At 32.7% G+C, this 26,497-nt stretch overlaps 1 protein-coding gene and 2 pseudogenes across 1 annotated transcript; all 3 read right to left on the bottom strand.

The window, feature by feature from the left end:
* Window positions 1-238: 238 nt before the first annotated feature.
* On the bottom strand, window positions 239-11,548 carry LOC114397294 (annotated as a pseudogene).
* Window positions 11,549-11,785: 237 nt separating this feature from the next.
* Window positions 11,786-22,455, bottom strand: LOC114397293 (annotated as a pseudogene).
* A 131-nt stretch (window positions 22,456-22,586) lies between these two features.
* Window positions 22,587-25,156, bottom strand: LOC114397561 (tropinone reductase homolog). Its single transcript, XM_028359651.1, has 5 exons — window positions 24,914-25,156; window positions 24,591-24,798; window positions 24,182-24,398; window positions 23,960-24,072; window positions 22,587-23,025 (listed from the first exon to the last, which is right to left on the bottom strand). The coding sequence occupies exons 1-5, from the start codon at window positions 25,003-25,005 to the stop codon at window positions 22,855-22,857; spliced, it is 801 nt and encodes a 266-aa protein (XP_028215452.1). The 5' UTR covers window positions 25,006-25,156; the 3' UTR covers window positions 22,587-22,854.
* Between the last annotated feature and the right edge of the window lie 1,341 nt (window positions 25,157-26,497).

The raw sequence follows: 26,497 nt of genomic DNA, 5'->3' as shown, positions 1-26,497 counted from the left end.
CATTTGTTTTAGCATCTTGATATAGACCTTCTTGTATTAGGGAGACTTTTGATTTTCTCTAGCTGCGGGGTATGCCCCGTTTATTGTTGTATCATTTTGGGTTTAATATAATTTACTTTTTTCCCAAAAAAAAATATAACATTAAATAAAACATACTAAGTAATCAGATTGATTTATTGGAAAGGATTTTCAAAATTGACATCCGATATCCAATATAAACTCATCAAACTCATTGGATTTGCATTTTTTTAAATCCGATCCTAACCAATTGGCATTTTTGAATTTGTATTTATTTGGATTCGTCGAATTCTAGGATTGATTCAGATCCATTACCCCTCCTACTTAAAACAACTACTATTAATTATTAGTTCCGGAGCTTCATACAAACCAAGCTAATCCCAAATTTGTGTTTTTGGGTATTTATTTATTTTTCTTTGGGCATAACAATTTAAATTATGGAACCCCCATCCACAGTTATAATTTGGCTAGTGATGTATGAAGCATCGCACGCAGCTGGAAGGCAAAGGAAAGCAATCGGTGTTGATATGTCCTTAGGTTCTCCAAGACGACCAACTGTCATTTGAGATTCCATAGCCACAACCATCTTATGCACTTCAGCAGTAGATTTCTATAACAAGATCAATTCAAAGAGATTTTTTTAGCATTTGGTTGTTGAATTAATAGCACAATATGCACGTACGAGAATAGAATAGAAGAGACTGACAACTATAGGAAATATGTAGCAAGGCAATAAAAATAATTCGCTGCCATTAAGGTAAACTATTTCATGGAACATCGACAATATATATGTTTATGAAAGGAAAAACATTTTTTTTAAATTAGAAGAATTCTATAACATTTATGAAATATACAAAAAAAATTAGGACATTAACTTTTTACTAATCTATAATTTTATTTTTGATTAAAAATAACTATCAAATTAGGAAAATAAAAAATAAAAAAAATTGCACAGTTATTCACCTTGGCCCGAATATAACTATCAAATTTTACTATTTTTTTTTAAATTGCAATGTATAAGCTTACAACTAACAATACATACAATGAGATACTCCAAAAGTAAAGTCTTAATAGGACCAGGTGCACGGTATTTGCACGAATATTATCCTTTGCCAATTCCATCTTGGTAAATTGATTCAGTGCTCCTGAATATAATTTTATATGCAGATTGATTATTTTCTGGAACTCCAATTAGCCACGTCTAATTTCTAGTTAAAGTATATATATAATGACAGGGAAACTTACCTTTAGTGGTTGCATAAGCAGAACAAAGTGGAAAAGCTTTGAGACCTGATATCAACACTATGCTCCCATACCCAAATGCCTTTAGAAGTGGTTGTGTTAGTTGGCATAGGTGGAAACATGACTCAAAATTAGTACCCATTAGTGTTGCCACATATTCTGCAGTGTAATCAACGATGCTCTTAGTTGAAGTTGTTCCAGCATTGTTTATCTCACTACTATAAATAATGGTTTTAACATCGCTAAGTTAACATTGGTTTTACCAAAAACCGATGTTAACTAAAACGCGGTGGTAATCTAGTAAATAACACGAGTTTGTTAATGTTGATTTTTGATAAAATCAATGTTACTGAAAAAACGTAGAGAAAACTCAATTTTGGTTTTATGCGAGATCTTTCATAATCATTGTCAGGTGCTGAAAACCCTCAAGCTCACTAACTTTGAAACCTCTCACTCTTATCACTCTCACTCAAACGGTTTCACACTCTCATTTGAAACCTCTCGTGGCATTGAAACTCGGTCACCACCGGCATTGCAACCTCTCATGGCACTCGTGGCACTGCAACCTCACTATTGGTCACAAAAGGTTAGCTTTCTTCTCCTTTCTTCGTGTTTCTCTACTTTGTTCTCCTTCTCGCATTGTCATTTGAACTCCTTCTTCCTTTCTTAGTCTCATAAGACCTAAATAATTTCCTTTCTCCTCATCCTTCGTGTTAGTCTCACAGGACGCAATATAAATGAAGTGAAACCTGATAACTTTTTTTATAAATCTATCTATCTATCTATCTATATATATATATATATATATATATATATATATATATAGTGTTTACAATGTATTTAACGAAATGTGTATGTGTGGATGACAGTCTGTATGTGTAAGCGGTTTATGAAACAACTAATCTTGCATATTGATTCATGGACCACGAAGTAGTTAATGGTTAGGATTGAATGTTGTTGGTCTCTAGATCTACTTGGCCTTTCAATAACATTTGTTTGTGTATTTGTCTGTATGTCTCTATCTATAATATATGTTCCACTTATGTATGTTTTCTATCTTGAGTGAGTTGTTACTTTGTAATGTGGAAATTGTCCTTAACTTCTCTTGTATCTGAGATGACAAACTACAATGAAGTAGATGATAGTCAATATAATTTGTATATATATATATATGCTTCTTCCAAATGTTGAAAATAAAATATTTTGGTATGAAGTGATTCTAAAGGCACCAAATCAGAACGGAAAGTAAGATGAAAAATTATGAAACAACGAATGGTAATTTTATTTCATTGGCAGCTTTAATACCAGGGTGCTTTGTTGTTAACCTAAATTTTTTGGAAGATGATAAATGGAGGAAATATAATAAGGGCTACATTAATTTTTGTTTCTCCATTTGCTACCTTCACATTTCCACCCATGCCAATTACCAAGTACACCATGAAAAATAAAATGAGCCTTAGAATAGCCTTGATGCTTGTAGAAAGCACATTAAACTCTATGTTTCATACTCATATGGATGTGTGAGTTCCATTATATATCTATTGTCTTACAAAAGGACTGATAAATTTGCTCTAAAATAAGAAATCCATGATCTTTTATTTATATATTTAGATAGGTTGATGCCTAGATAACAGGTATTTATCAACATTTGATATGCAAGAAATGTCACTGAGTTGGACAAAATTTAATATATAAATAGTTGAGCTATCTCATATTGTTGCAAAAGTTGTTTTGATGATTGTGCTAAGTTGTTGAACCAACAACTTGTCAATGAATTCCAATATCCAATTTTTAATTTGTTGGTATTAAAAAAACAGTAGACGTTTCTTCTCGTATCTCTCACTTAGCATTGAAATCTTTAATTTGTAGACACTTCTCGTTTTCTTATTTCCATCGTGATCACGACATTCCTTGCTGGACATTAGAGTGACAATCATCACAGGTACAAATGTTTTTCATAAACTTTTGATACTTTTTTTTGTTACTAATACTTTTATAACTTGTTGACTGTGATTAATGACTATTGTTTTATATACAAGTTATATTCATGATGAGTGAACCTTAGATTCTCGTTTGAGATTGAATACAATGATTCTTCCAGATAGTTTGTATTAATTGTTGTATTGAATCTTTAATTGTCCATTTGAGCAGTTTGGGAAAAGTCATTTTTTATAGTAGATTTGTACGTATACGTTAACTTTATTTTCTTAAATTTGATGAAATTATAGTATAGTGCATTTCACTTTGTTCTCTGAGTACATACTTGATTGTGGTGGAATTCATGTCACCACTTTCATGTCTTATACTTGAAGATCAATGCAAAATGTTGTCAAAATTTTGTCAAATCTAAGAAAAGAGAGTTAACCTTTACGTATGAATCTAGTATTAAAAAATGTCTTCCTGAATGGGATAGGGTCACACCTTTAATGAAAAAAGTGATGTTTTCATGCATGGAATAACTTTGTGAGTATCACAGAGTTATTAGTTAGATGGATCAAACTTGGATGAATGCAAGTCGTATGAGCCTTACGTATGAGGAAGGCGTTGAAAAGTTCTTGCAATTTGCCTATGAAAGAAGTCGACCGAATGAGGATGGAAAATATTTTTGTCCTTGTATAAATTGTTTGAATGAGAGACGACAAGTACTAGATGACATACGGGGAACATCTTCTGCGTGAAGGGAATAAGAAGAATTATACGACATGGATATGACATTGTGAATTGACAAACATGCAGAAGGTGTCTGAAATTGAATCGGTTGATGTAGAAATAGGAGATCGATTAAAGGATATGATTCATGATCTTGGACAAGAGTCATTTCAGTAAGCACATGCCCTTATATATGATACATTGGAAAGTGATTCGAAGAAGCCTTTGTATCGGGGATGCAATAAATCTTTGACCCTATAGTTTGCGGTGTTAAGTATGGTTAATGTCAAGGCCAAAAATGGGTGGAGTGACAAAAGCTTCACTTCACTGTTTCAGGTAGTGCTAGATATGCTTCCAAAGGAAAACACGTTGCCAAAAAGTTATTATCAGGTGAAGAAGATATTGTATCCAATAGGTATGGAGCATCAGAAAATACATGCATGCCCTAATGATTGTATATTATATAGAGAAGAGTATGAAGAAATGCATAAATGTCCTAGGTGTGGGGTAGCAGTGATGAAAGCACAATGAAAAGCTCCCCAACGAAGGTGTTATGGTATCTTCTGATCATTCTAAGGTTCAAGCATTTGTTTGCTAATGTAGATGACGCAAAAGACCTTACATGACATGCAGATGGGAGAAATTGCGATGAAATGCTCTGTCACTTGGCTGATTCTAGCTCCCAGTGGAAGAGGATTAGTCATTTGTATCTGAATTTTGGCAAAGAGGCAAGAAATCTTAGGCTTGGACTTGCCACTAATGGAATGAATCCCTATGACAGTTTAAACACTCGGCACAATTCGTTACCTGTTTTGCTAGTAATTTACAACTTGCCTCCTTGGTTGTGCTTGAAGTGAAAATACATGTTGTTGTCTATGGTGATATTGGGCCCAAGACAACTAGGAATTGACACCGATGTTTTTCTCAGTCCCTTGATTGAAGACTTGACAAAGTTTTGAGATGAGGGGATTGTTGTGTTTGATGGGTATTGAAATGAGACATTCAAGTTGCGTGCAATGTTATTTTGTACCATTAATGACTTTCTAGCATACGGGAATTTGTGTGAATATAATGTTAAGGGCCATCGTGCATGCTATTATATATGAAGAAGACACAAGCTACATACAACTGAAACATGGAAGAAAAACAATATACACTCGACATCGATGTTTTCTGAAAGCTTATCACCCTTACCGGCGATTGAAAAAAGTTTTTAATAGAAGTCAAGAGCATGATAGTGCATCGATACCATTAACTAGTCAATAGGTTCTTGAGCGGGTAGAGGACATCAATACTATATTAGGAAAGACCCAAAAGAAGGAAAAAAAGCAAAACTTCCATATGGAAGAAGAGATCGATATTGTTTGATCTTCCATTACTGGTTCGATCTAGATGTCAGACATTGTATTGATGTTATGCATTTAAAAAAAAAAGTGTGATAGTGTCATCGACATGCTTCTTAACATTCAAGGCAAGATAAATAATGGTTTGAATACTTGCCAAGATCTAGTTGAGATGGGTATACAAGACTAGTTACATCCAAGGTCTGATGGTAAGAAAATACACTTGCCTCTAGCTTGTCATAGTTTGTCCAAAGAGGAAAAGAAACGTTTTGTCAGTGTTTGAGCCATATCAAAGTGCCACAGGGATACTCTTCGATACTTTTCAAATTATTATTGACATATTAAATTGTATTTTTCTTTTACATTTATTTTCAATTTAACTTGGATCTATTTTACTTTTTGCTCTGGATTTATGAATTTGAGTATTTCGTTAATTACATGTTTATGAAACAATTCAATTTTTTACGTTAAATAATATAAATACAAACAATAATTGCTAAATTATTGATAATAAATAATAAAAATTAAATAAATTACAATTATTTATAAAATAACATTTCCGACGAAAATAGTCCATCAGAAATTTTCGTCGGAACGTTTCCGACGGTTAAAATTTCCTACGATCATTTTTTCGATAGATTTTGATCCGTTGGAAATTTTGAATTATCGATGGATTTTTGAGCTTTCTGACGGATTCCAGCCATCGCAAATACGTTTTTTTTAGTTGGTCAAAGATTGGGTTGACTGGCTTATGGCCATGGAAGTACACATTTTTTTATCGAGTGAATAGGCAATTTAGTCCCTGAAATTGTATCCATTTTGTATATTAGTCCCTAACTTAATATTAAATTTAAAATAGTCCCTATCTTTGCATAAGTGTTGCAAAATAGTCCTTCCGTTAAGTTTTAAAGTAACGCCGTTAGTGAGGTTAATTTTAGTGCCACGTGGACTATCCACGTGGCACTAAAGGATGACGTGGCATGACACGTGGACGTGCGTGATGCCACGTCATTTGATGATAATAAAATGAGTAAATAGGTAATTTAGTCCCTGACTTTGTACCCCTGTTACATATTAGTCCCTAACAACATTACTTTAAAATTTAACGGAATGACTATTTTGTAATACTTATGTAAAAGATAGGGACTATTTTGAATTTTTCATTAAGTTAGGGACTAATATGCAACAGGGGTACAAAGTCAGGGACTAAATTGCCTATTTACTCGTTTTGTTATCATCAAATGACGTGGCATCAGGCATGTCCACGTGTCATGCCACGTCATCCTTTAGTGCCACGTGGATAGTCCACGTGATCCACGTGGCACTAAAATTGACCTCACTAACGGCGTTACTTTAAAATTTAACGGAAGGACTATTTTGCAACACTTATGCAAAGATAGGGACTATTTTGAATTTAATATTAAATTAGGGACTGATATGCAAAATAGGTACAATCTCAGGGACTAAATTACCTATTCACTCTTTTTTTATCATAATAATTTGTTTATAAACAATATTTAAATATTATGACTTCACATTTTATATTTTGAACTATCTTCCAATCCAACCATTATATTATAACTATATCCACTCGTGCTGATTTTCTTATGTCTTTCTCCTTCATTCATTTATTGAAGAAAATATAGAATTCATTTGGTATGAGAAAAACTTTTCATCTTGTTTTCATTTCCTTTCAAAATGTTGAAAATGACTTTTTACCGTTAAATTTGGATCATCTTTTTCGACACTACTTTTTTTTATACTGAAAATGAAAATAGAAAATTAACATACTAAACAAATCTAATCCATTATTTTTAACACGTTTTATTATTCATTAAAATCAATTGAAAACTATGAAAATAGGAGGTTCATTAAATGAGACATGAAATAAAAAAAATATTCATTAGAGTGTTACAAGTATTTTCCTTTGCACAAATAATTTATATTACCTTCATCTCTAAATATGATATTTTTTTAACTATTTTAAACTCTAATTTACTTAATATTATTAAATTTATTAACAATTTGTATTAATTTTTTTCATAATTATTCATAAAATAATCGGGACTCATCATCTTTGTCTTTTCACTTAATTACTTAATTTTTACATAATTAATTAATGTGTGTAAGTCATCTTTTCCAATCCTTATAAAGATAGAGAATAAGTTTATCTTATTAATTTATAGCATTTATTGTAAAGTAATTAAGATTATTTTGATTAAAAAAGTATTTAATAAAAGACAACTTGAAAATAATCTTATCAAAAGGAACAAATATTTTTTTTAAAAAAAAATTATATATTTAGGAATGAAGGTATTATAAGTTTTTGTACAAGATAAAGGACTAAAGAAAAGAAAAACATTGTGTAAAATAATTGATTTGATAAATAAAATGGAAAAATAATATGGTAAAATATTTTTTTAACAGGCAAATGAAACTTGTATATTAAAATAGCAACACAAGAAGTGCTAAGATATTAGATACATAATATCTGCTTAGACATGCTAGTTACACAAGAATAACTCCAACAAAATATTGTCCCAACAAAAATTTCCAAAGGCATGATAAAATATATTTTTCATCCTCAATTTTTGGCAAAATAAGCAAAATTTTGACTAATCTTAGTCATTATACTTTTCTTACTTAACGTTGTTAATGCCAATTTACCATTTTTTCGTACATATATTTGTGGTCCTCACTCTAATAAAAGGTCTACCAGTTAAGACCTAGGCAATTGATTGAACAAAGTAAGATCTTGACATGGTCCTCACTTGAATAAAAGGTCGACCAACTAAGACCTAGGCAATTAATAGAGCAAAGTAAGACCTAGGCTTGACCCTCACTCTAATAAAAGGTTGACCATTTAAGACCTAGGCAATTGATCGAGCAAAGTAAGACCAAGGCTTTACCCTTACTCTAATAACAGGTCAACCAAAATTAAGACCCAGACAACTGATCAAGCATATTAAGCCTTAGGCGTGGTCCTCGCTCCAATCAAAGGTTGGTAAGCTAAGACCTAGGCAATTAGCCAAGCAAAGTAAGACCTAGGCTTGGCCTTCATTCCAATAGGAGGTTGACCGGTTAAGACCTTGGCAATTGACCGAGAACATTAAGACCTAGGTAAGGTCCTCACTCTAATACGAGGTTGAACAACTAAGACCAAAGTGTGTTCCTCATTCCAAAAAGAAGTCAACAAGTTAAGAGGCTTTGGTTTTGGCTACAAGTTAGGCTGAGGTCCTACTAGGGTATAAGAAATCTTGGTAGGTTCATTGAGCTCAACTAAGGTCTAACCCTAGAATTCTATATTTTAAGAGGCTTCAACACTAGTTACAAGTTAGGCTGAGGTCCCAATTAAGGTGTAAGAAATCTGGGTAGAGCCACTAAGCCTCTTCTGAGGTTCGACTCTATTTCTAAGTGTGTTCTATCGATTCTACTCATGAAATTGTTCAAAGGCAAACATAAGCATACTTTCATTGATTGTCCATGAATGTGTTCTTCCTTAAGTAGATTGCACTAAAATGTGAGTCTACTTGGACAAATTTTCTATACGTCATATCTACTAAATTTTTTGTAGAATGAGATTGATCGTTAGAAAAAAAAATCTGCTTAGCTTTAAGTAGGACATACTAAGATTAACAAATTGAAAAAATTTCCATGTCGAACATATGTGATTTTTCATAGATCATGATTGATCAAAAGCAAACTTGATTATCAACAAATAGTATTTTGTACTAAGATCATCGACAAACATATAGTGGATTGTACTAAGATCTTGATTCTTATTCTTCGATACATTTAGTCATTAGTAGATCAATATGTGAATATACACATTTTATCAAGTTCACTTGTGAAATTCTCCAAAGTGAACTTGCTCACTTTTTTGTAGGTCATACTAAGCTTATCAGATTTACAAAGCAAGTTGACTCTATCATTTGTACATCGTGATTGGTTATCAATTCTGCTTGTGAAACTTTTCAAAGCAAACTTATTCACTTTTTAGTAGATGGTATCAAGCATATTGCAATTGAATGTACTTGGTATTCATAGGGCATAACAAGGTTATCAAATTTCTGAATTGTGACGAATTATGAAACATACTAGTGAATCCTCCAAAGAGAATCTCTTCATTTTTTCGTAGATCATAACAAGATTATTGAATCTACTTGTCAAATTTTCAATACAAATCCATTAGCTAGTATTAGAGTGCAACAAGGTTATCAAATTAGTTTACAAGATTTTGAACTCAACTTATGTTTGTTTTGGAAGACATGGACTTAACTTATGTAAAACCTAGTCATTAATCAAAGGTTAATCTACACTTACAAAAGAGGGCACAAGGGTCGATACAAAATCAGAACATAAAACGACTCTAATATTCTTTAGCGACCTTAACAATATGACCATTGAAGACCCTTCTACTATTTAGCCTCTAAATGCTATCACACTTGAGGGTAAAAGTTGAGTACGCTTTGGTCATCATTGGGCTCAACCCAATGATTAATTGTAGACCCTTTTACTTTTTAGCTACTACATGCTAGTGCTACTACACTTAAGCTTGGGGGACTATGTACCCTCCGATCATCCTTTGATAGAGCCTTATTGATCCATTTTCTTTTAACCTATATGCCCTATCATGCTTGAGTTTGAAAGGTTATGTATCCTTCGATCATCCGTGGGCTAAGCCCAATAGATCGAGTCCAACAAAACGAGTCCAATCCCTAACCTATTGGGTCAACTGCCACTGACCTGAACCACTATCCAAGATGCACTGTTGCCTGCACAACTACAATAAAACCTTTTAACAACGGTTAAATTGGGCTTTTAACAACGGTTTTTGACCGTTGTTATAGTCAATGTCGTTAAAAGTAAATTTCAATTAACGACAGTTCCAAAAAATACCGTCGTAAAAAACGTGAACTTTCTAGGATGATTGTTACATCATAACCATTTTAGAAAATTGACATTCTACGATGGTTATTACATTAGGACCGTCTTAGAAAACAGATATTCTAAGACGGTTCTGATGTAATAACCGTCTTAGAAAGCAGACATTCTAAGACGGTTGTCTAAGAATCGTCTTAGAAGGTATGAAGTTTTTTTTTTACACCCCAGAGCCACACTTGAGGCACTCAATGCATTCAGTAACTTTCTTACTCTTCAACCTAATATTGTTGTAAACTTCTAATGACTCAGTGCAATAGAACTATGTCACTAACATTAAAGGGACCAAAATAAAATCATGCAATTAATAGAACTATGTCAATAGTAGTTTGTTTTTTATTCATGTATATTGCCTATGAGAAAAAAAAATACAAAAGCATGGAATTAAACCATAATAGAATTAGAAGATGGAAAGTAGTACTATGACTAAATGCGAAAGTTGAATAAATATTATATCATGACATAAGAAATTTATCCATTAGTAAGAAGATTTGGTGCAATACATATAAATATGTGGTCTTGGAGTCTTAAAGTTTATTATAATTCCAATTAACTCTTAAGGTCTAACTTAAATTTTTTTCTCATCCAAAAAAAACATTCATTCTTCATCAAAATTTATTTTGATATTAATAAATGAAATGCATGTTATGCATCTTCATCATTATTCTCCATAGTTATCCGCTAGAACTATTTATCTAGTGTATCCGCTAGAATCTTTTAAGTAAACTCTACTACACGACGGGCGGGACCATAGACATGTATTTGCAAGTCTTTATGATTAATTTTAAAAAATTATTTTGAAAGAAATTTTTAAAAAATAGTCTTTTTATAAAACCTCTATCAAATACCTTTCATCTTGTTCATAAACTTAATGCTTATTTCGCAATAGGTTAATTTTAGCAAATAAAACTCTTTAATTTTGAAATAAGTCAATTAAAATGTGGATATAAATCATGTGTCCCATCTATATCTCACTAGTTTAAAGGAGTTTGGAAAAAATCTATGATCAAGGTTTATCTTGATCACAGTTGATTTTGGATTTGTCAAACTACTAGCAAAGCAAAATATGTTCAAAAGATATGAAAAATGGATCATGTAGGACTCATTGATATCCCCTTCAAAGACATAACAATAGCATAGTACTAAAAAATATATAGAAGAAAAAGAAAAAGAAAATAAATTTGTTGGAGTGATAAGAAATAATTTATTACCTTGTACCTAGGCATAACACAATATATGCCTGTTTGCATGCTTCTCAACAGGATTCATCTCCTTTGAAGACAATGCACATACCAAAAGTTGTATCCTTTATCATCTTCACACATCTCCTTCATGCCACAAGCCACAACTGTCATGACTCATATATGATATATTAATAATGCTTATTAATTAGTTATTGGTGTTATCTTTTTTCTTGAAAAAAATAAAAGTAGAGAAGTATCCTAACATATTTTCTAAACATTTACCATTTTGGCAGCCAAAGATTGTCCATGGTGAATAGGCAATAACATCAGTAGAAGAAAGAGTCCAGTCTACAGAATTTGGGTGACTTATACTATTAATTTGGGTGACTTATACTATTGGAAGATCCACTAAGTCTGTAAGCATCACACCATAAAAAGAATCACAGGTCACATAGGATTAATAAGTTAATTAATTGAATAAAATGATATTTATTGGGATTAATAGGTTAATTAATAGATGTTAAATAATCTTTTCTCTGTTTTTTGAGTCCTCGAAGATTATAATATATAGATAAATAATTAATCTCCTCATTTATATTAATATTTATATATAACTTCCTCCATACGTTCATTATTTCTCCCATTTATTACTTTAACATTTTAAACATTGGTGTCTTCTTTTTTATGATATTATAATTAACAAAGCAATAATTACTTCATACAGTATTATGTAAATAATAGTAACATATACGTATAAATAGATTTTTTCTTGAAAATGACAAATTAAAAGAAAAAGTAAAAGATGATATCATTAAGTTGGAAGTTATAAAATGTTGAAACTAACCATTGACATGGAATCTGAAACCCGTGACAAACAATGGGATAGTGGTGAAAAGGTCAAGGACAATGACGTGAGAGAAATCAGGCACTATTCTAGGTGTCTGACTTTTTCCAAACAACAATGCACTAATTGCCATTGATGAGCATATCACAACAAACACCAATGCTAGTAGGATTGATATTGCATAACTATATATAAATTGTGCTTAATTAGCCAATTGTTCCTAAAATGAAGAAGGGCCATGTTTAATTTGCCAAGAAAACAAAAGTTGCTTGTGCATTTGGGTATAGTACTAATACTGACCTACAAGACGTATAACATATTTCAAAAAAGAATTCGAACAGAAGAGGTTCAAAAGAGTTAGTATAGGTAAGCAAAAAGTTCGTATCTTTCTCTCGGAATGTCTACATATTTCAATTAAAAAACTCTTAAACATTAGTTAAATTGAAACAGCCTTCTGTCAATTAATTAATTGGCCAATACTAAATAATATCTATCATTTTTTGATTAATAGATAGTATATAAGTTGAAAATATATAATATTTAAAAGAATAAAAAAGAAGAAAATAAAATTAAAAATTTACAATTTTTTAAGACTAAAAGTTTAATTAGATTTTTTTAGAACAATATAGTTTTTTTAAAACTAAAAAATAAATTAGATAAATAAATGATCAATTGTATTTTATTTAAATTGTGAAGTTAATTAAATTTTGGGAGAGGCCACTACATATGTAGTAATCAGCAGCACTTTGATTTGATGTGACTAGAACTGAGTAGGATTGGCCAAAGGACATTTGTGTTTAGACAGTACTCATGGTATGAATACTTGCCAAAGGATAATCAATAGAGTGAATTTCTCTACGGGACAACTATAATACCATATTGAATTTTTAAATGGAATCTATAAAACAAAAATAGATCATGTGCAAGTTTTGCGTCAATCTCTCTCATGATGGATATTAAATAAGTGGGGCCCTATAAAAATTAATAAGGTGAAAGACACATACAAAACTTGTACATGACCTATCATGTCATGAGAGGATCCTTTCTTGTAGTTAATCATACCCTCAAGCTAAAAAAGTATGACAGATCATATCAAGGAGTTTGTCAAGTGATCATGGAAAACCTACTATTTAGAGACTCTTCGTGACCATCAGTACACAAAATTTACATCCTAAACAAGGAACTCACCTTCATAAAATCTTCATGGACCACATAATCACGCTCTGCCCGAATTGCTGCCATTCCAGCTTCTGTGCAGACATTTCAAAGATCAGCCCCATTAAATCCCTACACAAGAATTGCAAATACATCAGACATGCAAGCTTCACAACAACTTCATAGTCTATTTCACCATGCTTGGCAATTCCACCATTAGATTTTTTGTTCAGCAATCATTTGTAGAAAAAATCAACATATCCATAAGAATACATGAATGAGAAAAGGTCAGTGCTTCTATATTTATTACATTTGAATTTATCTAATATAAAGAAATGATCTGTCTAATAAAATAATAAAAATATTCCAAATCTTAAAAAGCATATACAAAATTGATTTTCGACTTTACAAATTATGAAATAGTAGCTCTTTCAATTTCTAAACAATATGATTCATAACATAATTTGCAAGTTCATTTTTCACATTAGAAACAATTCAACAAGTGAAAGTAAAGTCACAATCTGAAAGTGGAAGGTATGTGATACGTATTTAACATATGGGCTTGCATTCTCCATATTTTTTATTTAATATGCATAGCCATGTCTATAACATTTTCTTTTAAAAAAATAATGAATTGCATTTTGTAAGGCTTACCACAAACCTACCACCCACTACCTCCACAAAAAAAAAAAAAAGACAAAAGTTCCTTAACCTTCGAATTTGCTACAACGGATCAAGCTTTTAACTCCAAGTTAAATGGTATTATGGAATAAAATATACCTTTCGAAGTTGATCAAATCCATTAAGTTGATTAAGCAGCTCCATTAGCGTTCTCTGAATTTCACGATCTGCACTTGTTCCCTCATTGAAACGACGACCTCCAATGGCATCAATCTCATCCATAAAAATGATGCACGACTAATCAAGAAAAGTATAGATTTAGAACATCTTTAAATTAGTATGTGTAAACCTATAGGAAGACAATTTCGCACAAGTACCTCACCTGGTGATCACGTGCATAACCAAACATCTCTCTCATTAACTTGGCATTTTCTCCAATGTACTTGTCAATTATGGCACTGGCCGAAACAACCTACATCAGAATAAAGGGAAGGCAAAATAATTTTTACAATGAAGAAGACTTCAAAGCACACTGAATTTATAAAAAAAAACATAATTTGACCTTTAGGAAGTTAGCATCTATATTACTGGCAATAGCCCTGGCTAATAATGTTTTACCAGTACCAGGAGGCCCGTAAAGGAGAGCACCTTGAAAATTAGAATTGAAAATATTTTGATTAAATGTAAAATTCAAAAGTACAACCATTACAAGTAAGCTTCCACTAAAAAAATATGTTGGAAAAATGACATAACAAAGCTACTAAAAATCTAAAACATAGATTAACACTAACAAAAGTCAGAGACTAGAAAGAGCAGTGAAAGGGTAAATCACCTTTGGAGGTTTAATTCCAACTCGAAGAAAGAGCTCATGATTCATCAGAGGTAGTTCAATTGACTCCCTCAATTCCCAATCAGATAAGCCATCAACAACTAAATAGATGATATTACCAGGATCTTCATGCAACATATTGTAAACCACTGGATCAACATGGCAACTCCAATGACAAAGAATTAGAGACAATAGTGATCACTAGGGATAAAATAAATAAGATGTTAGCACAAGACAAGAACATGCTCATAAAAAGAAAATATTAAAATGATAAACTATGAATTACTTCTCGAGGAAGAGCTCGTCTTATGGTGAGTGTAGTCATATCGAGAACCACCCTTGTCCTAGAAGTCAATTTTTCCTTATCCACTTTACTACGACAACCACATACCTAGGACCGCTGCTTGCTTTAACAATAACTGAGAAAACAATAACAAACAAATTTCTATAACCATTAAATTACTCTTATATTCGTATCAATCAAGAAACAAAAGGGATAGTTTATTGGGTAGTTAGCTCAGAAAATTTAATTATGAAAAAATATTCAAGAATCAGTAAGGCACACATGTTTTATATCCATAAGTAACAGAATTGACTCAGGGATAAAGTACGGAACAAAAAAGAAAAAACTTTCATGTGTCTCGATATTTATAAAACGCGTGCTCACTCAGGTCTACCACAATGCTTAAGATGAGCTTCTGCAATGAAGAGCACCAACATCATCAATCTCTATTTATAGCCAGATCCTCCACTTTTTCACAGCCTTTGTGTGATTGTGTGCACCCTCTACTACTACTATTATACTATAGCCTATTAAAATACTACACACCTACCCTTTGTGACATACTCCACCAAGCCCAAACCAAAATCCCAAATTGCTTTTTGCATATCTGACCTAATATCCTGGTTAAAAAATATATCCAATATATTCATTATTGGCAAATAAAAAAACATCAGAAAGTTGAGTAGCATTCTAAGGAATTGCGAAAGCCATAATAAAAATAATAATATCAATTTGGTGAACTACTCTCTGAGTGCTGGCTGTTGCTTATAAACTCATCATTTGTATTCTATAATATCGTGACAAAATAAAGGGAAAAAATGTTGGTTAATTTTGAAAATCGAGATAATCCTGGATAAATCTGAAGTCGTGTATAAACACTTTCAGATTGAATCAAATTTCGGGATTCAACCAAAATTGTTCAATCGGATAAAATCAGAAGATTATAATTCAAGAGTTTTGTTTTTTGTCTTGTGAGTTTTTCACATGTTATGCTTTCTGAAATGCTTTCTGAACCAGGATGATTATTTATAATCAAAGAACAGGTGGTTTTTGGCGGTTGAAGGAAGTTATGGAAGTTTTATCCTTTGAAAAAAAAACGGTTGGCGGTTGATGGAAGTTTATCTTTTTAAAAAACTGTCTTTTCTTGAAAAATAACTTCCATGTAACTTCCAAAATTTGACTTCCATGTAACTTCCAAAATTTGCCTAAACCGAGCATCTCGTTATTACATTAAAACAAGCGTGCACTCTTATTTTAACATAATAAAGAGATCAATTACACTAAAATGTCCAACAGACCTCCCCCATTTTAGTGTAATTACCGATCAAATCACCAAAGTCATAACATACAACAAACTACTGCATAGATGAAATATCGTGACGATTGAATTTCATCTTAGCAAATTACACGTTTCAAATATTCGAATATCAGGGTGTCACTAAGGATTGAACCCTTTCTATTCATAATGAATACATGAAGATAATCTGCACAATAGTTTATAACATTACTCTTGCTTGACACTAGTTTTACTAGCCTGTGTCCCTATCCTTCATAAGCATATCAAAGCCAAGTCCCAGTTTCTTGAAGCGGCTAAACTTCATGCTTATATAGGTAGTCCTTTTCTTTCTTGCACCTGCAAATGCAATTTTTCAAAAGGACCATTGAGAAGTTATACTTCAACCTCCTTAACTTACAGAACCGAACACATTCCTTTTGGGATACTTTCGATGATGTGTTCCAATCTCTACATGTTAAGCTTCCACATTGAATTCAGCACCTAATGTCATATTAGATGGGAATTGGGTATCTTAACATAAGAGATTTCAGATGGACTTTAATCCTAATCCCACAGCCGACCTTTTCACGAGATCTCTACTTAACCCTTTGGTTAAATGATCGGCCAAATTATGCTGAGTTCTCACAAACTCCACTGATATCACACCATGCATGATTAACTCCCGAACCATGTTGTGTCTAACACCCAAGTGTCTAGACTTCCCATTATACACTTGACTATATGCCTTAGCCAAAGTTGCCTGACTATCACACCTGATAGACATGGGAGGTATAGGTTTGGGCCACAATGGAATCTCATAGATCAGATTTCTTAGCCACTCAGCTTCTTTACCAGCTGCTGCTAAAGCTACAAATTCAGATTCCATTGTTGAATTTGTAATGCAGGTCTGTTTCTTGGATGCCCAAGAGATAGCACCTTCTCCAAGGAGGAATACCCAACCACTTGTGGATGAATAATCCTCCATATTGGTTATCCAACTTGCATCAGAGTAACCTTCAATAACCGAAGGAAATCCAGTATATGTCAAACCATAGTCAATGGTTCCCTTTAAGTACTTGAATACTCTATTCATAGCTTGCCAATGATGAGAACTAGGATTACTTGTAAACCTACTGAGTTTAGCAACAACATAAGCTATATCAGGCCTAGTACTAATCATTGCATACATGAGTGATCCTATCGCCCTTGAGTATTCAAGTTGAGACACTGCTACACCTTTATTAGGTAATAGCTTCAGGTTATGATCAATGGGAGTACTTACCGGAGAACAATCTTTAAAATTAAATTTCTCCAATATCTTCTCAATATAATGTGATTGAGAGATGGAAATGCCATTGTTTCCACGTTTGATCTTTATTCCTAAGATCACATCCGCCTCCCCCATATCTTTCATATCAAACTTAGAAGACAAAAATGCCTTAGTTTCATCAACTTGATCTTGGTCGGTACCAAAGATCAACATGTCGTCTACATACAGACAAATGATAACTCCTTTGCCATGAGTATCAAACTTGCTGTATAGACATTTATCTGCTTGGTTTATAACAAAACCACTAGACAACACAACCTCATCAAATTTTTGATGCCATTGCTTAGGCGCTTGTTTCAAGCCATAAAGAGATTTCATCAGTTTACACACCTTATTTTCATTTCCTGGCATAACAAACCCTTCAGGTTGTTTCATGTATATCTCTTCATCCAATTCACCATTTAAGAATGCAGTTTTCACATCCATTTGGTGAATCACCAGATTGTGGATAGCAGCAAGTGCTAACAACAGTCTAATAGTGGATATCCTAGCAACAGGAGCATATGTATCAAAAAAATCAATACCCTCCTTTTGCCTAAAGCCTTGGATAATCAATCTGGCTTTGTACTTGTCAACAGTACCATCCACTTTCATCTTTCTCCTAAAGATCATCTTACATCCTAATGGCTTACATCCAGGAGGTAAGTCAACCAATTTCCAGGTATTATTTTGCATGATGGAATCCATCTCACTTTGGATTGCTTCTTTCCATAATACAGCATCCCTTGAAGCCATTGCTTCACTAAAAGTCTTTGGGTCTTCCTCAACATTAAGGCAATATTGATATTGAAATTCAATATCATTCCTTGACCCTTCAACCAAATAGAGTTGAAAGTCATCACCAAATGACTTAGCCTTTCTTACTCTCGTACTCTTTCTAGTTTCAGTACTAGTTGAAGGTATATCCTCAATATTAACTGAGACTTTCGACATGGAATTCATGTCCTTTGGCCTAGGTATAGATGTAAACCTTTGTTCATCAAAGATAGCATCCCGTGACTCTATAACCGAGTTCATAGCAACAGAATCATTAGATTCTAGCACATAGAATCTATATGCTTTAGAATGTTCAGCATATCCAATAAATATGCAATCTATACCTCTTTCACCTATGGTTTTCCTTTTAGGTTCTGTAAGCCTGACTACAGCCCTACATCCCCAAATTTTGAGATAACTCAAATTTGGTGTCTTTTTGTGCCAAAGTTCATATGGGGTAACCTTATTCCTTTTGTTAGGAATTCGGTTCAACAAGTAACAGGCTGTCAACATAGCCTCACCCCAAAATCCTTCACTTAAACCCGAATAGGATAACATGGAATTCACCATTTCTTTCAAGGTTCTATTCTTCCTTTCAGCTACACCATTCTGTTGTGGTGTATAGGGAGCTGTAGTTTGATGTATTATTCCAGTAGATTGAAAATAAACCGGATCATAATACTCACCTCCCCTATCCGTACAAAGAGTTTTGATTAGCCCATTTTGATGAAGTTCTACCTCTTTCTTATAAATTTTAAATTTATCAAGAGCTTCATCTTTTGTATTTAATAAATATACATAACAATACCTTGATGCATCATCAATAAAAGTAACAAGATATTTTTTATGACCTAATGATGGAGTAGCATGCAAATCACACAAATCACTATGAATAAGGTCTAAGACTTTAGTCTCACTTTTAACATCCTTAAAAGGTTTCCTAGTGATCTTGGTCAACATGCAAGTTTTGCATTTTTCAATGTTCATATCAAAAGGAGGAATCATACTTGTTTTTGACATATCTTTTAATCTTTTGTAATGAACATGTCCTAATCTAGCATGCCAAATTTCTGATTTTGTCATATTAGTTATAGAACTACACGAGGCCATACAAACAGATTCATGAACAAAAGGAACATCAATGTTTAATTTAAACATTCCATTACAACGATAACCAAATCCAACAAACGAACCATGTCTTGACAAGATGTACTTGTCACTTTCAAGTACTTGCTTGAAACCACAATTATTTAAAACCATACCAGACAATAAGTTCTTACGAATACCAGGTACAAATAAGACATTATCCAAATACAAACTTTTTCCGGAAGTAAAAACTAAATTCACACAACCTAATCCTAGGATTGGTTCAGTTGCAACATTGCCCATCTTCACAATAGAGCCATCATCGATTGGTCTAAATTCCTTGAACCAACGACGATCTTTGCACACATGGCTTGTTGCTCCCGAATCAAACCACCAAGCAACGTCGTCATCCTGCACATAGAATGCATCAGATATTAGTGATACATAATTTGAATTCGTATTTGAATTAAAATTATTCACTACAATCTGACCTTGTTGCTTTTCAGGATCATTAGACCCACTTGGACCAGCCTTGTTCTTTCCTTTGAACACCCGACAATCCCTCTTTAAATGACCAGGTTTCCCACACTTCCAACATGATAATTTTGTCTGTTTGTTTGGACCTTTGTTCTTATTTCCTTGAAATTTTCGTTTGTTACCTTTAGCATTGTAATTTTGCTTAACTGTTTCACTTTCCTCTACCATATTAACGGAAGAGGAACCTGCTACGGTTTTATCATTGACTTTGTCAATTTCCTGAGCCCTCAGCGACTCCTCAATCATGAAATGACTACCGAGTTGAACCAGAGACAACTCTTCCTTCATATGTTTCAAGGTATGCTTGAAGTCTTTCCAAGAAGAAGGCAGTTTATCAATTATAGATGAAACTGTAATGGATTCATCCATTTTCAAATCATGTTGAGTAAACTGACCCAAAATCTGCAGCAGTTCATTATATTGCTCCATAACAGGCCTCGAATCAATCATTTTGTAATTAAAGAAATTACTAACTAAGAATTTGTTACTTGAGGCATCTTCTGCCATATACTTGGATTCAAGAGAGTCCCATAATTCCTTAGCAGACTCAACATTTTGATAAATATCAAAGAGAGAGTCAGACATACCGTTCAGAATGTGTCCACGACAAATGTAATCGTCGTTCTCCCATTTCGAACGCTTCCTTGTTTGATCCAGAGTTTCGCCTTCCATATACACCGGCATCGGTGTACTCAGCACATACACCACATTCAATGTTGTCAAGAGAAAGTGCATCTTCTTCTGCCATCTTCTGAAATCCTGCCCTTCAAATTTGTCCAACTTTGCAAACTTGCTTGTCATCTTCGAACTATCGTTCGTCATCTCGAAAGATTTGATTCAATCTTTTGTTGGTTAATTTTGAAAATCGAGATAATCCTGGATAAATCTGAAGTCGTGTATAAACACTTTCAGATTGAATCAAATTTCGGGGTTCAACCAAAATTGTTCAATCGGATAAAATCAGAAGATTATAATTCAAGAGTTTTGTTTTTTGTCTTGTGAGTTTTTCACATGTTATGCTTTCTGAACCAGGATGATTATTTATAATCAAAGAACAAGTGGTTTTTGGCGGTTGAAGGAAGTTATGGAAGTTTTATCCTTTGAAAAAAAAAACGGTTGGCGGTTGATGGAAGTTTATCTTTTTAAAAACTGTCTTTTCTTGAAAAATAACTTCCATGTAACTTCCAAAATTTGACTTCCATGTAACTTCCAAAATTTGCCTAAACCGAGCATCTCGTTATTACATTAAAACAAGCGTGCACTCTTATTTTAACATAATAAAGAGATCAATTACACTAAAATGTCCAACAAAAAATGCTCTTACAAGGAGGGGCATGATCTCTGAATAAAAAAGAGGGATATCATCCTGTTCTTGAGTGGTATTCAAAGTTATCTTCCTTTCTTCTTTCTCCTTTGCTACATTCTCCTGCAAACCTCAAAAGCCTCATCTGATTTGAATGCCAGAGGCAAATGTAGTGCTCAACTTCAATGGTCGAGATCCTTGAAGGTGCCGGTGTGGCTGATTCCACAGTGTTTGACCCACAAATCGTTCGTGCCGTTACCGAAACGCTCAGCCCATAAGAGGTTGGAGTTGCCCTCGAAGGTGGAGACGATGTCGTTGTTGTAGATCTCGGGGAGGACCCACTCTTTTTTGCTCCAGATGTCAGAGCCGTAAGGCCAAGTGGTTTTGCCCATGCGCGAGTCCAAGAGGTTGCGCTAGTACTTGCCGTCGAAACGCATGTGGGCATCCATGTCGTGCTGGATGTCTAGGAGGTCGCCAGATTGGGAGCGGTAGACGATCTTGTTGAGCGAGTAGGACTCTGTGGAGGAGGAGGAGTCCGCGTTGAAGGGGACGTACTTGGCCGAGAAGAGGTGGTGGTTGTGGGGCGCATTGATGTAGCGGGCCTTGTCGCGAATGTTCTCGTCGACGGGGCGGCGACGATGCTTGGAGGAGGAGGAGGAGTTGTGTTGAGTGAGTGGGGATTGGGCGTAGATAACGAAGTGGGCAGAGGGTTTGGGAGACACATAGGGTTTGGAGGTTTGGAGAGACTGAAATAGGGAAAGGTTTTAGAGGTCTGGAGTGAGGGGTATTGGGCGCAAATAATATAAATGTCTAAAAACAAAGACGATCCTATGTAAAATCCGTTGTTGTATATTTTTGCACAAATACATTTTAAGACAGTTTTATAAATAACCGTCGTAGAATATCTCATTTAAAGGTGGGTAAACAAAATCGTCTTTGTTTTAAATCTCAATATTTACAAAAATACCACCGACATATTTTCTAAGACGGGTCTATAACAACCGTCATTGAAATCGCATCGTAAAAAATAATTTTTCTAGTAATGTCGACACTATTGTCACTTATCACCTTATCTTATATTCCAAAATTAATCAAGGAGATTTAGTCTAACCATATTTGAATCATATATTATTTCCGTGGATCACGAAAATAAGATAAGATTAGATTCCTATCCTTCAAAATTAGTATATAATCCCCATTAAATCTAGGGAAACGGTAAATTACACTTTTATATTCTGGGTAAGCAACCCGAAACCTTAGAGAAAACCCCATACCACAACAAGTTTTAAAATGATAAAAAGAACTTCACACATTGGAAACATTATAACACTTGAAATATTGTACTTAAAACAACTACAGATAATCATTAGTTTCGGACCTTCTTAAAAACCTAGTTGATCTTGAGATTTATGTTTTGGGCATTTATTTTATTTTATAATTATTTTTGGCATTACACTTTAAATTATGTAACCCCCATCCGCAGTAATAATCTGGCCAGTGATGTATGAAGCAGCTGGAAGGCAAAGGAAAACAACCAGTGGTGATATGTCCTCGGGATCTCCAAGTCTACCAACTGGTGTTTGAGACACTATATACTCAACGGCTTTATCAGCTTCAGCAGCAGCTTTCTGTAACAAGAGCAATACATAGAGATTTTGAGCATGGTTGCTGAATTGATAACACAATATGCACCAGAACAGAAGAGATTCACAACTATATATACGAAATTTGGACAATTTCATATTTCAATTATGTAATTTTAATCTATTTATTAACTTAACATTTAATATTTAAAAAACATATATACGGGTTTAACAATATGGCAGTGTCATATTAGCATAATTGTAGTATATGATTAGGGAAGAATCTAGAGGGGTCAATAGGAGTTCAGTCTGTTAAATTTTTTCATGTATATACATATATTTTTAAAAGCTAATTAATTTAAAATTATTTAAAATTAATTTTGTATGTTGTCATTATAATACTGATTAATGCTAATTATTATAAAATTATATAAAATTAATTATGTTTGTTATTTTATTTTATTTAAAGTGATAACTACCGTAAAATTATGTAAAACTAATTGTGTGTTTATTATTATTACGATAACAATTAAAATTATTACCATTTAATATAAAAATTAATTTTAATTTTATGAGTAAAGATAGAATTTTTTAAAAAAATAATTATGTATTAAAAGTTAGACATTTAAATAATTTTAAGAAAGAAATTTTTTTTTCTAATCCCTTTTATAAAGTTTTTGGATCCGTGCTTGTGTGTGACAGTGTAGTAAAGTATAAAAATAGTAAGGAATTGAATTAAATGCGCGAAGAAAAATTAATAGGATAAAATTTGTGAAATTAACAAAATATGAAAATACCAAAGTGCAATTAAGTTTTTTATTTATAAGTTAAAAGAAACATATAATATTTATAAAAATAAATAAAGATCTATATTAATCTGTTAATTTATTTCTTTTATTTAAAATAATGACCAAATTAGAAAAACTTCACAGTAAAAAATCTATCCAGAACGAAGTTTAATACAACAAAGAATACATACCATGATAGAATCCAGAAGTACAGTCTTAACAGTCCCCGGTGCCACAGCATTTGCGCGAATATTATCCTTTGCCCATTCCAATGCTATGTTCTTAGTGAATTGATTCATAGCTCCTGAATAAAATTTATTTGAAGATTGGTTATCTTCTTCAACTCCAATTTATCACTTTGTGTTCTAGTTAAAGGATATAATATATAAAGATTAAAAGATAGGGAAACATACCTTTAGAGGATGCATACACAGAACTGTAAGGCAAAGCTTTCAGACCTGCAATGGAGGATATAAACACTATGCTCCCATATCCAGATGCTTTTAGAAGTGGATGTGCTAGTTGACATAAGTGGTAACTAGACCCAAAATTAGTTTCCATTATTGTCGTTACATCTTCTGCAGTATAATCTATGAGATTCTTAGGTGTAGTTGTTCCAGCATTGTTTATCTATGGAAAAACCATTCACAAAGTCAATTCTAGTTAAATTAAATATTTAATTAGGTTGAAAAATTGAAGCAGGAAAAATAAAAGAGGCAATCATATATCATGTAATTAAGAATTAAGTTGACTAAAGAGTTGGATTTCTAAAATTAAATTAATATAAAATTCTAAAAATTAATCTAAATTGGAGGGTCTTACCAGAATGTTGAGCTTCCCGTTAAAGATTGAAGCAACATTTTTCATTAAATTTTCACGTTGGTCACGAGATAGTACATCACATGCCGACCCTGTTATGGGAAGTCCTTTCTTATTCCATTCTTCTAAACATTTATCAATATCTTGTTGTTTACGTGCACAAATATGCACAGCTGCCCCAAATTCTGCTAACTCTTCAGCTATTGCGTACCTAATTCACAATGAAAAAGAATAATTAATAACAAACCATAATATGGAGGAATTAACATAACGAAACAAAAAACTAATTTCATAGTTAGAGATAAGATTGACATTTAGGTACTAACCCTATGCCTCGTGTGCCTCCTGTCACTAGAGCTGTCATGCCATGGAGTGACCATCTTTTGTCTTTGAAGGAACTCAACTTTGTTTCTGCCATTTTTCTGGTTACTAGTTTGTGTGATCCTTCAAACAGAAAAACAGCATATAAAATAGTTTTTGTGTGATTCGGTTGTCATGAATTTGGAAAAGTTATTTTTCGTTTTTTCCCATTTCGAAAATTAATGCTTACAGTTTTTGTGGTTCTCTAATGTGGAAGAGAATTTATATTTCTAAATTTATATCTGATAATAGAATCCCAAGGGATCACGTCTGGCCGTCCTGGACCTACACGCCACAGGGTGGTCACATATAGCTCAAAACCTGTCATAGCCGGCAAGTTGTAGCAGTTCTTTTCTATATTTAAACTTTGCTTTTCTAAGGAAAATAATTAATTAATTTTATATCACTATTCCCCTAAAGAAAATAATTTTGTACATTTCTCCCTTAACAGGATAGAACCTGAATTGTCTTAAGTTATATTTCATCCTGTAGTCATGATCCATGGGTGAAATATAACTGAAGGCAAAAATATAACTGACTACAAAATTATTTTTTCTCTTCGAGTAGACATGTAGCCTTCTTTGAGTTCTCTCTTGGTCACAGACAAAAATTAAAAAGAAAAAAAAAGATAAAGAATACTCAATACTGTATAAATATTATATGAAAATTAAAATAAAATGAGGTTCCAGATGTTTTTATTTTAAATTTTTGGTTGACTTTGTAAATAATTACATATGTTGGGATTATTTTAAAATTCAATACTTTTATATATCTATTTTTGTAATTACAAAAAGACACCTTTTATCAGAGATAGCTATGAATATAATTGACAACCATCCATTTATATTTATATTAATAATATATCTGGGATTTTAGAAGTATTGGACCATCTATAATGGCATTTTCCATGGGTCCATACTATACGACACCCAGAAGAGGCGGGGCTAAAAGAATTCATTAATCAAGCGAGAAAGAATACAAACTTAACCCAAGGATTTTGTGGTGGTAATTAACGTGAGAATCTTTGCCTTGCGAACAGGTGATCTTTTCCTATCTTGGACAAGGGTCTAACTAGTTTTGCCGTTGAGGATTGGAAATTGTTGGGTTCAATATCGTTGAGAGTAGTGTAATGTAATATTAAAAACTTAAAAAAAAAATGACTTCTTTCATGATAATTAATTAAAATTTTAAATTGTATATCAAATTTAAAAATAGTTAAAAATAGTGAAATAAAAACATTTTATATAAGCCATCTATCATAATAATCCTTTTAGAAATAATAATTGTTTAAATATTATATATTTAAATTAATTTGTTTTGCAGTACTATATATCTTCGGATCCCACCGTATCAACAAACTCTTTCACTAAACTATATCCACTCAACTCCAATCTCCTTAAGTCACTCTCTTTTTCAGCCATTTATTAGAGAAAATTTATATTTTTACAATTAATTCATATGATTTTTATAATAAAAAATTCATTAAAAATATAAGCGAAATATAAAATAATTAATATAATAAAAAGATAAAAAAAAATTTGAATTATAAA

Source organism: Glycine soja, chromosome 18 (assembly GCF_004193775.1).
Source record: "Glycine soja cultivar W05 chromosome 18, ASM419377v2, whole genome shotgun sequence".
NCBI classification, from domain to species: Eukaryota; Viridiplantae; Streptophyta; class Magnoliopsida; order Fabales; family Fabaceae; genus Glycine; species Glycine soja.
The sequence above is the reverse complement of the archived record's forward strand: the minus strand, read 5'-3'. Positions and strand labels throughout refer to the sequence as shown.

Bases quoted from the DNA above. Each gene is read 5' to 3' on its own strand.
- LOC114397561 (XM_028359651.1), bottom strand. From the start codon at position 25,005: ATGGCAGAAACAAAGTTGAGTTCCTTCAAAGACAAAAGATGGTCACTC. The intron at 24,399-24,590 runs GTAAGACCCTCC...GTTTTTCCATAG, and splicing joins ACGGGAAGCTCAACATTCTG to ATAAACAATGCTGGAACAAC. The intron at 24,073-24,181 runs GTATGTTTCCCT...AATTTTATTCAG, and splicing joins TGTGTATGCATCCTCTAAAG to GAGCTATGAATCAATTCACT.